General features: G+C 40.3%; 1 protein-coding gene and 1 pseudogene across 4 annotated transcripts in view; one reads left to right on the top strand and one right to left on the bottom strand.

Moving 5' to 3' along the window:
- Positions 1–14,024, top strand: part of RORA (RAR related orphan receptor A) — a gene marked incomplete at its 5' end in the record, with an annotated part of 726,551 nt that overhangs the window by 534,785 nt on the left and 177,742 nt on the right. For all 3 annotated transcript variants that reach the window (XM_079699026.1, XM_079699025.1, XM_079699024.1), the window contains one exon: positions 12,193–12,222. In XM_079699026.1, coding sequence (XP_079555152.1) covers positions 12,193–12,222 — 30 coding nt within the window. The remainder of the gene's footprint in view (positions 1–12,192; positions 12,223–14,024) is intronic.
- On the bottom strand, positions 2,626–3,486 carry LOC307049448 (ferritin light chain-like; annotated as a pseudogene). The gene is made up of 2 exons: positions 3,026–3,486; positions 2,626–2,826 (listed from the first exon to the last, which is right to left on the bottom strand). The product of its transcript is annotated as a ferritin light chain-like (transcript).

The raw sequence follows: 14,024 nt of genomic DNA, 5'->3' as shown, positions 1-14,024 counted from the left end.
AGACAAAGAAGATAAAATACTAATCATTTATAATTCCTCCACTCAGAGATAACCAATGTCATTAATCTTGTGTATATTTTTTAGTCTTTTGTTTTTCTTAAGACATCTTTCTTTGCAATTAAGATTTTTAAATTTTTAAAATTAATTTATTTTATTTATTTACTTTTGGCTGCGTTGGGTCTTTGTTGCTGTGCGCGGGCTTTCTCTAGTTGCGGTGAGCGGGGGCTACTCTTCGTTGCGGTGCATGGGCTTCTCATTGCAGTGGCTTCTCTTGTTGTGAAGCACAGGCTCTAGGCACACAGGCTTCAGTAGTTGTGGCATGTGGCCTCAGTAGTTGTGGCTTGCAGGCTCTAGAGTGCAGGCTCAGTAGTTGTGGTGCACGGGCTTAGTTGCTCCGCGGCATGTGGGATCTTCCCGGACCAGGGCTTGAACCTGTGTTTCCTGCATTGGCAGGCAGATTCTTAGCCACTGCACCACCAGGGAAGCCTGTGATTAAGTTTTCATTATTTTAATAATGGTAGGGTATTCCATTATGTCAACATACATCATTTACTTAACTCTTCCTCTACTGTTGACATGTGAGTGGTTTCCCCCCTCATGTGTTGCTTATAGAAACAATGTTGTGACGAAAGCCTGGTGTTCATCCATAACTACTTCCTAAGCCTACATTTCCAGTGTTTGCATTGCCAGATGAAAGGAGAAAAAAATTTTCCCTTGTTTCAGAGATGAGGAAACTGAGGCTCAGAGAGATGAAGTATTCTGGCCAAACTCACACAGCTGGCAAGTGACAGAGCTAGACCTGGGATCCAGTTTTCCTGACTCTAAATCTCATATGGGAGAAGAGTTTCTGCATCTAATCATTATCACACTCGATAAATTCTGTGAATGCAAAGTAAATGCCCTGGCAACTACCTTCTTTTCTTGAATTGTCACCCAGCAGTGGTCAATCCAGACAAACTGCCAAAAATTGTCATCAGAGGAGAGTAGAAAGGCTATAGATGTTGATTTAATTGGACTTTTCGTCTTTCTTCTTCAAGATGATAATAATGTTGACATTTTTAGAAACCTTTACAGACCCTTGGTATCCTGTACATTCTGGAATAACTGAAGCCATCTCTCCACTTCTAAATACTTATTTGATACCCCATTGGATTCTGGGGCTTTTAGTTCATCCTAGTTCTGAGAGTAGAGCTCATTTCCTCCAAATTTAGAGCCAAATTCCCCTTGTTTCCACTTCAACAGATTCCCTCTCCTTTCTAGGTGATTCAGCACATGAGTGAATGCATGGAATTGTTTCCTCTTTTGCCATAACTAGTATACCCTTGCTTTATCCATGCTTCTGACATCAGTAGCAGACTTTGGTTTGGGATGGCTGCAGACCAGGTGAGATTTCTTCAGTCATTACTTGCCTTGACCTGGTATGCTGACCAGGATCCATGGTCCATGAGGTATGATTATGTTGAGTATACAAGGACATAACATATGAGGAGTATCCATATACAAGGACGTAATATATGAGAAGCCTGACTTGCTTTGGGGCCCGAACTCCATAATCTTTGGGTCATCCTTGTCCAACCAGTTCTGGTAGCTTTGATTTGGGGCATTGCAGCTAGAGCCACGCATTTGACAACATCCAAGCAAGTCACCTACAGATCATTCAAGTCAGTCCCTGCCCTATTAGTAGCAAAGATAGACAATTTCAACAGATTTCAGAGGCATATAAGTAAAGCGTTTCCTGGAAAAGCATGGTAAAATATGTTGATCTTTACCTGAGTTGGATCATTCACTTATAAGATAAAACTACTCAATTCCAGAAGGCTAAGCTGGAAGTGTTAATAATTGTCAGTTCACATCTCTGCCCAGAGCTCTCCAAGATCAAATTTAAGTTAACAAAGTAATATCTAATGGGTAACTCCATTTTCAGGATAGAGACTTGATAAAAGGAAATCAATGTGAAAGAACAAAGATTTTTATTATTCTTACTGTCCATTAATGCTAATCATACATTTGGCACCAGCAGGCCATAAGAGGAGAAATTACCCTCCCTAGGTATGAACTTTTCATAATGCAGTGAATAGTCGTCTCTAAGAGAGAAAGTGGATGTTTCCCAAATAAATTTAGTCTCAAAATTTCTTTCTAGGATAGACTGATGGTCTCTTGATGTTGCCTTTGCTGGGGGACCAGGAATGATGTTTTGTGCTTGGAACTGTTTTGTCAAAGATAAAGGGAGGACTTGAAAGAGTGTATAGCTCTGTCCTGCCTGCCCAAAACTAAAAGATATTTCTGGGCACATATGTCAGGAAATATGACCTAGAGATGGAGTGCAATCATAAACATTTTTTTTAAATTCAAAAACCAGAAAAAATTTCTCTTATTCATTCCCATAACCACTTTTCAAACTAAAATTAATTTTTGTATGTGTGTTGTAAAAAGTACCTCGATTGGTAAAGGAGCTGAAGTATTATCATCGAAACAGCTCAACCTAGGCTCAAATCTAACATAAAAGAAACCTCACGTTAAAGTATTATTTATCTTCATAATTATTATTTCTAAATGACTTTTAAAGGCTTTTTTTTTTTGCTGCAAAAAGCTTTATTGTTTCCATTTGGTCCATGGCTTGGAGAGGGCTCCAGTGTGGTTAACAAGCTGCCTACTGGCTGCAGAGCAGGGCTTCAGGCAGAATCCCTGACACCAGAGGGGCTCCTCAAAGGCCACTGGGCTCCGGAGGCTCCTAGTCGTGCTTGAGGTTGAGCCTTTCGAAGAGATACTCGCCCAGCCCAGCCTGGGGACCAGCAGCCTGCGGAGGTTGGTCAGGTGGTCACCCATCTTTTTTTTTTTTTTTTCGGTACGCGGGCCTCTCACTGTTGCGGCCTCTCGCGTTGCGGAGCACAGGCTCCGGACGCGCATGCTCAGCGGCCATGGCTCACGGGCCCAGCCGCTCCACGGCATGTGGAATCTTCCCGGACCGGCCCTGCATCGGCAGGCGGACTCTCAACCACTGCGCCACCAGGGAAGCCCCACCCATCTTCTTGATGAGTTTCACTTCCTCATCTAGGAAGTGGCTCTCCATAAAGTCGCAGAGGTGGGGGTCTGCGCGGGCACAAGCCAGGGCATGCAGATCATCCAGAAGGGCCTGGTTCAGGTTCTTTTCCATGTTAATGGCGGCTTCCATAGCGTCCTGAGTTTTACCTCACTCATCTTGAGATGGCTTCTGCAAGTCCTGGAAGAGGGTGCGGCCGCCGCATTGGTTTTGCATTTTCAAGAGACGCTCGGTGCTCTCGTGCTTCTCTTCGGGCCAATTCGCGGAAAAAGTGGCCCACGCCCTCCAGAGCCACACCGTCGCGGTCGAAATAGAAGCCCAGAGAGAGGTAGGTGTAGGAGGCCCGCAGATGCATGTTGACCAGGCGGTTGACGGCGGCCTCCACCTCAGTGGAATAATTCTGACGAATCTGGGAGCTCATGGTTGATCGGTAATAAGGAGTTCGGCTCAAAAAATGGTGTTGGCTGGTCCCGGTGACCGAGGATAGCTGAGTGGCTGACTCTGAAGGTTGGAGGGTGGTCGGAGGCTGGAGGAAAGGGCGACCCTGGGTCTGTTCCGTCCTAACACTGTTGAAGCAAGAGACAGATCTGGGGAACCGCCGAGCGCAATCCTTTTAAAGGCTTTTTAATGCAATTAAAAATGTTTGATTGTCGTAATGTTGCTAATGTTTTGATGCCTTCCTAGTGTTGTCCTTGGTCCCTGCAACCCTGGCACATAATTTATTTCTCTTTTGAGTGAACCCTAAGCATTAGTGTCCATTAAGAATTTTTAAAACAAAGTCCAGAGATTACTTGGAGCACTTTCAATAATATGTACTGATTATCATTAATAGCTCTTTTGTCCTAGACAAGGACATTGTTTTGTAACATCATTTTGTTTGGCGAGGCCCTATTCGGGCTGTGTTCCTGATCTGAATCCTGCACTGATTCTCTCCTTGACAGTGTGGAATAGAGCAAGCTCATGGGACAAGTCAGGACTGGGGCCAGCGGGGACAGAGGCCAACACAAAGTGATACGTTTTCTTTATGAAACAATTGTTAGCCATTCACACAAAAAAAAGCCTACATGCTGGGCCTTGATTCTTATCTCATGTTCTTACGCTGCATATAAATTGCTGTTTTAACTACCAGCTCCTTACAATGCGGAAGTGAAAGAGAAGGACAGGAGGGAACAGGTGGATGCAGATGATCTCAACCTTATCACTGTGTTTGTTGGTTTTATGGCAGGAGGGGGGTCTAATCTTCCAGATTTTAGTCTGAAAGTTCTGCCCTTGCTCTCAAACTTTTATTTACCAGATTATCTGCCTCTGTAACAGCAGGGCTCTAATTAATGGGTATTGCCTGTCTTCACCCAAGGGGTAGCTCTCTGTTTATCCAGTGCAAAGTATCTGCAATTAGAAACATCTTTAAAAGGAAAGAGACACTCTGCTATGTGTCCCACGTGAATGGCCTTATTTAAGTCTTACTATAAACCTAGCACTGAGAATTTTATCCCCATTTTATGGATAAGAAAACAGAGGTTCAAGAGTGGTTAAGCCATTCTCCCAAGACCACGGCTTGAATAATGGGCGTCTTATTTAATACAGGTGTCTTGTGAGGAGGGAGAATAAATCTTGCAAAGGCCTTCGTATTTGGAGCCCTCCTTTTCTAGAAATGAAATGAAGAGTTAGTGTTCTGGGGCTTGTGTACATGCATGTAACAAGCTGGCCCATTACAGAACAGATTTTGTTAATTATCGTTCAGCACCTCTCCTTCTCCCTGCCACACACACTCACTTGAAATAGAGAAACACTGATCTATTTAAAAACAAAAAGAAGAAAAGAAAAACTGCACAGCATCTTATTTTAGGTATTTTTTTATTGAAGTATAGTTGATTTACAATGTTGTGTTAGTTTCAGTTGTATAACAAAGTGATTCAGATATATATATATATATATATATATATATAAAACATATATATATGTATATGTTCTTTTTCAGATTCTTTTCCCTTATAGGTTATTACAAGATATTGAATATAGTTCCCTGTGCTATACAGTAGGTTTTTATTGTTTATCTCTTTTATATATGGTAGTGTGTATCTGTTATTTCAGATATTTTTTGTGTGTGTTTGTTTTTCTTTCTGTTTTTTATTCTAACACAGAACTTATATATGTTGCATATATCTCTGTCTCAACAATTGTTATCTCATTGTGAGAGAGGACAAGAGAAGGCACACAGACTGAATATTAGCAAGGTGGCAAAAGGACATCTTTGTAGCTCGGTGCTTGTCCAAAATGCAGAGCCTCTGAAAATACCATTGTGGTAATTGGTATGTCTGGGGAGGAGGAAAGATGCCATTTCTTACCAAAAAAAAAAAAGTTAAATTAAACTTGGTACCCAGACAATTGCCTAGAAACCAAGAGACAGTAAGAAGTCCATCAAGGAAGTTATTGGTCCAAGATTTGGCACTGATTGGAAAAATCAGATTCTATCCCTCAAGTGCCCTGCTCTGCCATAACTGTAACTCTGAAACTACTGATACCCTGACAGTGATAAATTTGTGGTATTTTCATGACATTTCCTTTGCTTTACTTTGAAGCATAGTCGGCTAAATAGAGTCAGGGAATCTTGCTGTATTAGAGGTCCTAGTTTGGGGAGAGTCGTTGTGGAGATTTTTTCCTCTTCATTTTAAGGATATTACTTGTCAATTTAAAATTGTTATCATAGTGTTAAGTTAGAAATTACTCTAAAGCATTACCTGGGAATGTTTCTCTCTCTCTCCATATATATATATATATATATATATATATATGATGGGCTGGGTAAGATTATGAGTCTCACAACTTTATCAAAAGGTACCATTTTTCTGTAGCCCAGATAATTTAAAAATATCACCCAAAAGAAGTGTATCTTTTACTTATACAACGTTTTGTGGATACTGCCTTCTTTCTTCTTTGGTTTTTAAAAGCAAAAAGAAAAAAGTTTCAGGGGGTTGTCCTTGATTGTGAGCTACATTAGATTTTTTTCACACTGAGAAGTAGATCTAGCAGCCTGTTGCTTAGAGGAAGTTTGGTTTGTTAGCTTGAAAGCACGGCAAGGAGTCATTGATCAAGGCTGTAGAAGGGAAATCAAGAAAGCGTGTAGTTCAGCTATCTCATTCTACAGATGAGAAAACTAAGGACCAGAGAAGTTAAGTGACTTTCCCAAAACATCCAGCAAGGTCACTTTTGGTTCACGGTTTGTGAGTGCTTTGCATTTAGAGTTGGCTCCACCCATCACTCTTCCACAACTCCACGAAGTCCCCATCTCTGTGGCGTGCATGCCTCTGCTCAGCGGTCTGTTTGTGAATCTCTGGGGGAGGATCTTGGTGTCACTTCCCAGGCATTGGGAAGTATATCAAAACCTTCACAACATCTGGACTCGGTTTGACACCCTTTGGTGGTGGTGATCCAAGTCCTTTGCCCACTTAGCTTACCTGCCCATGAGCAAGTATCTTCCCTTGATTTTAGAGAGTAGAGTCCAGGGGAGTTTGGGGTCTAGAACAGAGTACACTTACTTTTAGAAACTCGGTTCTCTGTCTTATGCTCTCCTCCATCAGATATGAATTTTGAAGTCAGAGCCCTTGGTCTGAAAATCAGAATCCCGGGCTATGAGTCAGTGTGAAACCCAGGAAATCATGAGTAGCTATGGCATAGCTTTCTGTAGAACATTCTAATTCACCTTTGTTAAAGTAAGACTGTGTGTGTTGCCCACCTTTTGTGAAAGTTAATAATTAACATTTATATCACACTTCCCACTTTGTAAAGGTCTTTACACATCCTTATTTTGTATGGATTTTCACAACAGCCTTTTGAGTATTATTATGATTATATACAATTGTAGAGACCTGGAAATTCAGGCCCAGAGAAGTGAAGTAAGTTGCCCAAGGTCTCTCAGCCTTGGGTAGGAAAGTGGATGGACTAAGAATGTAAGTTCAGGTCAATTTGACTCCAAATCCAGTTATCTTAAAAACTGCCTTTAAAAAGTTTATTCTTTTCCACTTCTGGGTAGAATTAGAGCTATTTGCCTCCTAAACACTCATCATAATTTATCTTTAGAAAACCCAACTCTCCGGGAATGGTTGATTCAGGGTCACTGCTAGTAGCATTAGGTTTGGATAAGTCTTACCCCTTCCACTTGAGGACAAAGATGAACAACGTAGGCTGCTGTGATTTCAGAAAGGATGAGCTCTATGGCGAGAAAGACAGGAATCGTGCAACCTCTGGGGAAATGAGAAGAAAGAGAAACGGAAGACCCAGCCACCTCATTTAAGGAGGAGGGGGACGAAGAAATGGCTGCTGGTTGCAAACCAGGGCACACAGACCTCTCAAGTATCTCTTTCACCCAAGCCCTGGTGGGGATTCCTGGTTTAGCTAAGGCTGGGGGACAGGACCCTGTAGGTTTAAATTAGTTATAGAGCTGACTGCTGAGTGATATGCTCTGAGGAGTAAATCTTTTTTTTTTTTTAATATTTACTCTTATTAGATGCACTATCTATACCAGGGTTTTTCTGGTTTTTATTGAAGTATAGTTGGTGTATAATATTATGTAAGTTACAGGTGTATACTATAGTGATTGACAATTTTCTTAAAGGTTATACTCCATTTGTACTTATTATAAACTATTGACTATATTCCCCGTGTTGTATAATGTATCCTTGTAGCTTATTTACACGTAATAGTTTGTACCTCTTAATCCCCTCCCCCCTCTCGCCCCTCCCCTCCACTGGTAGCCACCAGTTTGTTCTCTATATCTGTGATTCGGTTCCTTTTTTGTTATATTAACTAGTTTTGTTGTATTTTTTAGATTCCACATATAAGTGATATCATACAGTATTTGTCTTTCTTTGTCTGACTTATTCCACTGAGAATAATACCCTCCAAGTCCATCCAGGTTGCTGCAAACTGCAAAATTTCATTCTTTTTCATGGCTGAGTAATATTCCATTATATATGTATGTGTGTGTGTGTGTGTGTGTGTACCACATCTTTATCCATTCATCTGTTGGTGGAAACTTAGGTTTTTTCCTTATCTTGGCAATTGTAAATAATGCTGCTATGAACATTGGGGTGCATGTGTCTTTTTGAATTAGTGTTTTTGTTTTTTTATTCAGATATATTCCCAGGAGTGGAAATTCTGGGTCATTTGGTAGTTCTGTTTTTAGTTTTTTGAGAAACCTCCATACTGTTTTCCCCAGGGGCTGCACCAATCTACATTCCCACCAACAGTGTTCAAGGGCTCCCTTTTCTCTGTATCCTCACCAACAATTGTTATTTGTGTTCTTTTTGATGATAGCCGTTCTGACCAGTGTGAGGTGATATATCATTGTGGTTTTGATGTGCATTTTCCTGATGATTAGTGATGTTGAGCATCTTTTCATGTGCCTGTTGGCCATTTCCATGTCTTCTTTGGAGAAATGCCTATACAGGTCTTCTGCCCATTTTTTAATTGAGTTGTTTACTTTTTTGATGTTGAGTTGTATGAGCTGTTTATTTATATTGGATATTAACCCCTTTATCAGTCATATCATTTGCAAATGTTTTTTACCATTCAGTAGGTTGTCTTTTCATTTTGTCAAAGGTTTCCTTTGCTGTGCAAAAGCTTTTAAGTTTAATTAGGTCCCATTTGTTTATCTTTGCTTTTATTTCCTTTGCTTTAGGAGACAGAGCCAAAACAAGTATTGCTACAATTTGTGTCAGAGAGTGTCCTGCTTATGTTTTCCTCTAGAAGCTTTATGGTTTCCAGTCTTACATTTAGGCCTTTAATCCATTTTGAGTTTACTTTAGTATATGGTGTTAGAGAATGTTCTAATTTCATTCTTTTACATGTAGCTATCCAGTTTTCCCAGCATTACTTACTGAAGAGGCTATCTTTTCTCCACTGTATATTCTTGCCTCCTTTGTCGTAGAAGAATTGACCATAAGTGCATGGGTTTATTTTTGGGCTCTCTCTTCTGTTCCATTGATCAGTTTATGTGTCAGTACCATAATGTTTTGATTACTGTAGCTTTGTAGTATATTCTGAAGTCAGGGTGCGTGGTTCCTCCAGTTCCATTGTTCTTTCCCAAGATTGTTTTGGCTATTTGGGGTCTTTTGTGTTTCCATATAAATTTTAAAATTATTTGTTCTAGTTCTGTGAAAAATGCCATTGGTATATTGATAGGGAATGCATTGAATCTGTAGATTGCCTTGGGTAGTATGATCATTTTAACAATATTAATTCTTCCAATCCAAGAACACCATGTATCTTTCTCTTTGTGTCGTCTTTAATTTCTTTCATCATCATCTTATAGTTTTTGAGTACAGTTCTTTTACCTCCTTAGGTAGCTTTAAATACATACCATGGACTCGCTTCCCATCAGATATTAACTTCCTACAGAAAACTTTTTATTGTGATGATTAAATTGTCCTTAGTTGACCCATCTGTGAAATGAGAAGGACATTTTCTTTTTTTTTTCTTTTTTCCTGCTTTTGTTTTTTTTTTTCACTTCTGTGGAGTCAGTTAATATGAAGAACTGGAGCTTCTTTAGAGAAAGGAGAGACACAGGACATTAGTGTGAGCACAATTATTTTTCCGGAGAGGAGAAGGAAGGGAATTCCAATACATTTTCTGATTGTTTCATTAAATTTGTCTTTTGTGTGTCCACATTGTTTCAGTTCATTTGCTTTTCCTAGAGAAATAGAATTTTGTCTTCATAATGGCTATTAAGTAAAAACATTGAAAAACAGAAAATATTATGCACAGTTATGTCTCCATAGTTAGGAGTTGTAATGCACTTTAAAAAATATTGCTTTTGTGAGGGGGATGTGTTTTTTAAGCCTTTCTCCATAAAAGTGTATCTATTAATTTATTGGTATGTTTTTCTTTGCATGTGATAGATATAATTTACATTTTATTTGTATAGGTTAGGATTGCCAGATAAAATACAGGATGCTCAGTTACATTTGAATTTCAGATAAACAACAAATTGCTAGTGTCTGAAATTTAAGTGTAACTGGGGATCCTGTATTGTTTCTGCTAAATCTGGCAACTCTCTTGTAGGTATATCTCCCAATTACTTGTAGTGATCGCTAATTGGCAGTTAAACGAAACTGAGGGGCTGAGTTTGTGCTGTTACAGAAGTCATGCTGTCTCCTGGAGACAGAAATGAGAAATTTTAGCTCCGTGCTGCTGTGATCTCAAGGATCAGGCAGCTTTCCTAGAAAGATTTTCAAAATCTATTATCATTATAATCGTCATGAAAATATTTGATGAGAATACTGCATCACACTGTATAATAAATTTAAGTAGAAAAGTCAAAGCAGTGGTATTTTCATCAGGCCTTTGGATGTCAGGAGAAAATAGTTCCACACTCAGCGAATATAGATAGGTCTGTTTGGGGCTGTGTTAAATCCAATTGTGTGAAGGTTCTGAATAATCAAGAGTGACAGCATAAGCACTTTCTCTTCAAAGTGATTTTACTGAAAGCATCATTTCCTAAGGAAAGTACACATATAGCTCTCATAATGCTGAAAGAGCACTAAACTATCCATTTATTGGTGCTGGTGTCATGAGCTGGAGTTGCAAGTGGTATTCATATTTTCAACTTGATTCACTGCTGCTGTTGGGGGCAGTTCCCTTCCCATGAAAAAGCTTATTTCAAAAACTCCTCAAACCCTTTGGTTAGTTCCCATGTGAGAGAGCGTTCAAGACTCTTTGCAGAAGCTTCTAACTTCACTGTGTGAAGCCAAGTCAAACACGATGAAAAACAATAGTTGTGTTTTTCTCCGTAGAAAGGGGGGGAAAAAGAATTTGAGTTGGGCTATGTAATTTCAGCTTCCCTAAATAAGTCCTGTGGAAATTTGTGGGGGAACAAGTGTGTGATTTTGGTCTTGGTGCACAATTTTGGCACTAGCTTTTTTTTTTTTATGTCTACCATGGATTTTTTTAAACATCTTTATTGGAGTATAATTGCTTTACGATGGTGTGTTAGTTTCTGCTTTATAACAAAGTGAATCAGTTATACATATACATATGTCCCCATATCTCTTCCCTCTTGCATCTCCCTCCCTCCCACCCTCCCTATCCCACCCCTCTAGGTGGTCACAAAGCACCGAGCTGTTCTCCCTGTGCTATACCATGGATTTTCATAAGGGATTTCTTCCCTGTCTGATACATTCCATAGCTAAGTAGTAGGTCTGATCTGAGTGCCAAATTTTTCAACAGTGTTACTTTCCAGAGGAGGGTTAAATAGTTCTCTTAATAACTTGAAAGAAAAAAAGACATGCAAGGTTTACCACACTTCTTAGTCACAGGCTAAATGTTTTCAAGAGCTTTATGACTTTGAGCCTATTTGGTCTCAAGAATATCCCCCAAGAAGAATGAAGCATACAGAATTCAAAATGGAGCACTTCTGAAGTGGCAATAGCACTGTTTGCATTGAAGTGTGCATTCACGTTATCTTTCTGTGGCCTTATGTGCAGAATCTTGCCCAGTTCCATTCTTCACCCGCTCTCTATAAAGCATCTTAGAAGTATCAAGGGTGCTGACTCATGAACCCCTTATGTTTTCATACAGTTTTTGTTCATTGTGCTGCCATTTGCCAAGAAGTAGCCGTCATTCCCCTTCTGACTTTAACAAGTATAGACAGAGAGGTACAGTTTGTGGATGTATTTTCCCTCACCGTTAAAAGTGATGCTTCATGTGAGCACAAAAAGTCATTTTCATTAAAAAGTAAACACAAAATCAATGGCCAGAGCAAATTAATTGCTCTGTGGCTCAGTTCACTCTTGTCTGAGTAAGTTGGCTTCACTCTCTTGTGCCTTAAATCTTCCCCACTCTGCCTATAAACATGATCGTCTCCCCTATTTAAAATCAAAAATAAGTCTTCTCTTACTCTGTTTAAGTACTGTCCATGCTGCTACTTTTTACCACAGAACCTCTTGAGCCAGTAGGCAATGCTTGCTGGCCCCATCGTTAATGGTTTCGTTACACTGGGGTAGATCCAATGATGCTGTATATGAGATGAAAATGCATCTTGCCTCTCCATCCCCATCTGGACAAAATGCATTTCTGAGTACATTGGGGACGATGTACATTCTAAGAAGTACACACAGGCTCCTTTCTTACCTTTGTCATTGTTTCTTCTCTTCTAGGTATCTCAGTAACAAAGAAGACACATACATGTAAGTAATGCATTTTTTTTTTGTCCAAAGTTTTCTGAAGAGTTGGAATTCGCATATGTCTGGCTGCTGTGGCCTTTCAAGTATAAACTAATGTTTCAGCTGTGATCCATGGTCAACAGAGGTCATACTTCTCTACCTGTAGTGGTCGGAAGTGGTACATCTCCACCTGTTTGTACTGAGTGTGTGTTAAAGAGAGTCTAGACATAGTGTAATAAATTCTAGCGATTCAAGCCACTCATCTTTAGAAAAACCATAAAATCTAGCCAGGAGGATCAATTAATTACTTACTGATCACCCTTACTCTGGATCCTTCTTAGACGAGTTGGTATGTTTCTAGGAAACATCACCTTGATTTCTTTTAAACTTTGGTCTCCTTTTCCTCACCACTAGTTCACGATTTAGGCCGTTTTGTACTTGTGTCTGTGGAGCAGAGATACTGACCGGGAATCTAGGCGCTGCCGCTCGTGTGGCCTTTGGGGGCCCTGGTAAATGGCATGGGTAGTTTGATGTGGAAATGTGCGCTGGATTTATCCTCTGTATTCATTCCCACCTCTCAGGTTCAACTGCTTTCATCAATTGCCTTCATTTGAACTCCACCATAAGTTTACAAACTCACGTCAATGTAAAGTGTTGTGATCTGCATTCTGAGCAATGATGTTTGACTGTGCCTTGATCCTCAGGATGAAACCAATACGTCATTGATGGCAGGCAGTCAACTTTCACTGTACTTGACCAGCATATTATTTAGACTTTCAATTAAGAGTGTCATTAGAATTTGATAACTATTTCAGACCACAGATATGTGCTACCTACGAGATGTGTTTGGGCATCCTTCTAAGGCAAGCAATGGAGATATTTACGGCACAATTTAGGGCCGACAAAGACGTGTCCCCCAATTTTTCCTATTTATGCTTTGAAAATTTTTGATTTCATGTGAACAATTTGGAGGGAAAAAAAATCTGTGTACCATCAAAGTAGTTTATCTTGTGCCTCAGTTGATTCTTGAAATCTGCTCTTGGGTTTGTCTGTCTGTCTATCTGTATTTGTAGAAAACAAACATAAAAAGCAAAAAAAAAAAAAAAAAACCAAAAGCAACCCCATCCAATTTGATGGTTGCCTGACTTTTAGGGCCCAGTCCTGCTGTCTCTCCACATGGCTCTCCCATGGGCTTCAGTGGAATGTTTGAGGAAAGAGGCAAAGCTCAGGCCCGTAATGGACACATGCTCAGGACAGCACCTCGTCTCTCAACACACGGTTCCAGTGGCTGTCCCTCCACCAGGGTAGTCTGTGGCCCTTGGCCCTTAGCGTTTTGGGGGTTGTTTTGTTGTCGTCGTTGTTGTTGTTCTTGCTGTTGTCGGTGCATAATTGAGCTCATGATGACTGAGAGATTGACAGTGCAGGAGACTGAAGTCCTCTGTATATCCGCAGGGCAGGCATGGTACAGAGCGCTTCCTTGCACAGCCTTGCCCATGAGCTCGTCCCTGGCCTGCTGGGACCCACTCTAGAGGTGGTAAGTAATTCAGTCTTTCTGCTAGCTCAGTCCTGGGCCTCTCCTGAACAGGGGCGGATGATTGTGCCTACTGTTTATGGCGGTTTGGGGTATGGACTCCTGGCCACCTGGCAACATACAGAAAGCCGCTGTTTGCATTATGACTTGGCTCCTGGATAAGTGGGCAAAAACCACTAGTTCAACTCCACTGGATACAAAGAATACCCCTCAACGCATAGGACAGAGACCATAGGTGTTACTTAATATATAGACCATCCATCCATAAGGACCTTTAAGGAATTGTCATCCCTAA

The sequence above is a fragment of the Hyperoodon ampullatus genome, assembly GCF_949752795.1.
Source record: "Hyperoodon ampullatus genome assembly, chromosome: 3".
Classification (NCBI taxonomy): domain Eukaryota; kingdom Metazoa; phylum Chordata; class Mammalia; order Artiodactyla; family Ziphiidae; genus Hyperoodon; species Hyperoodon ampullatus.
Note: the sequence above shows the minus strand (reverse complement) of the source record. Positions and strands in the feature narration are given on the sequence as shown.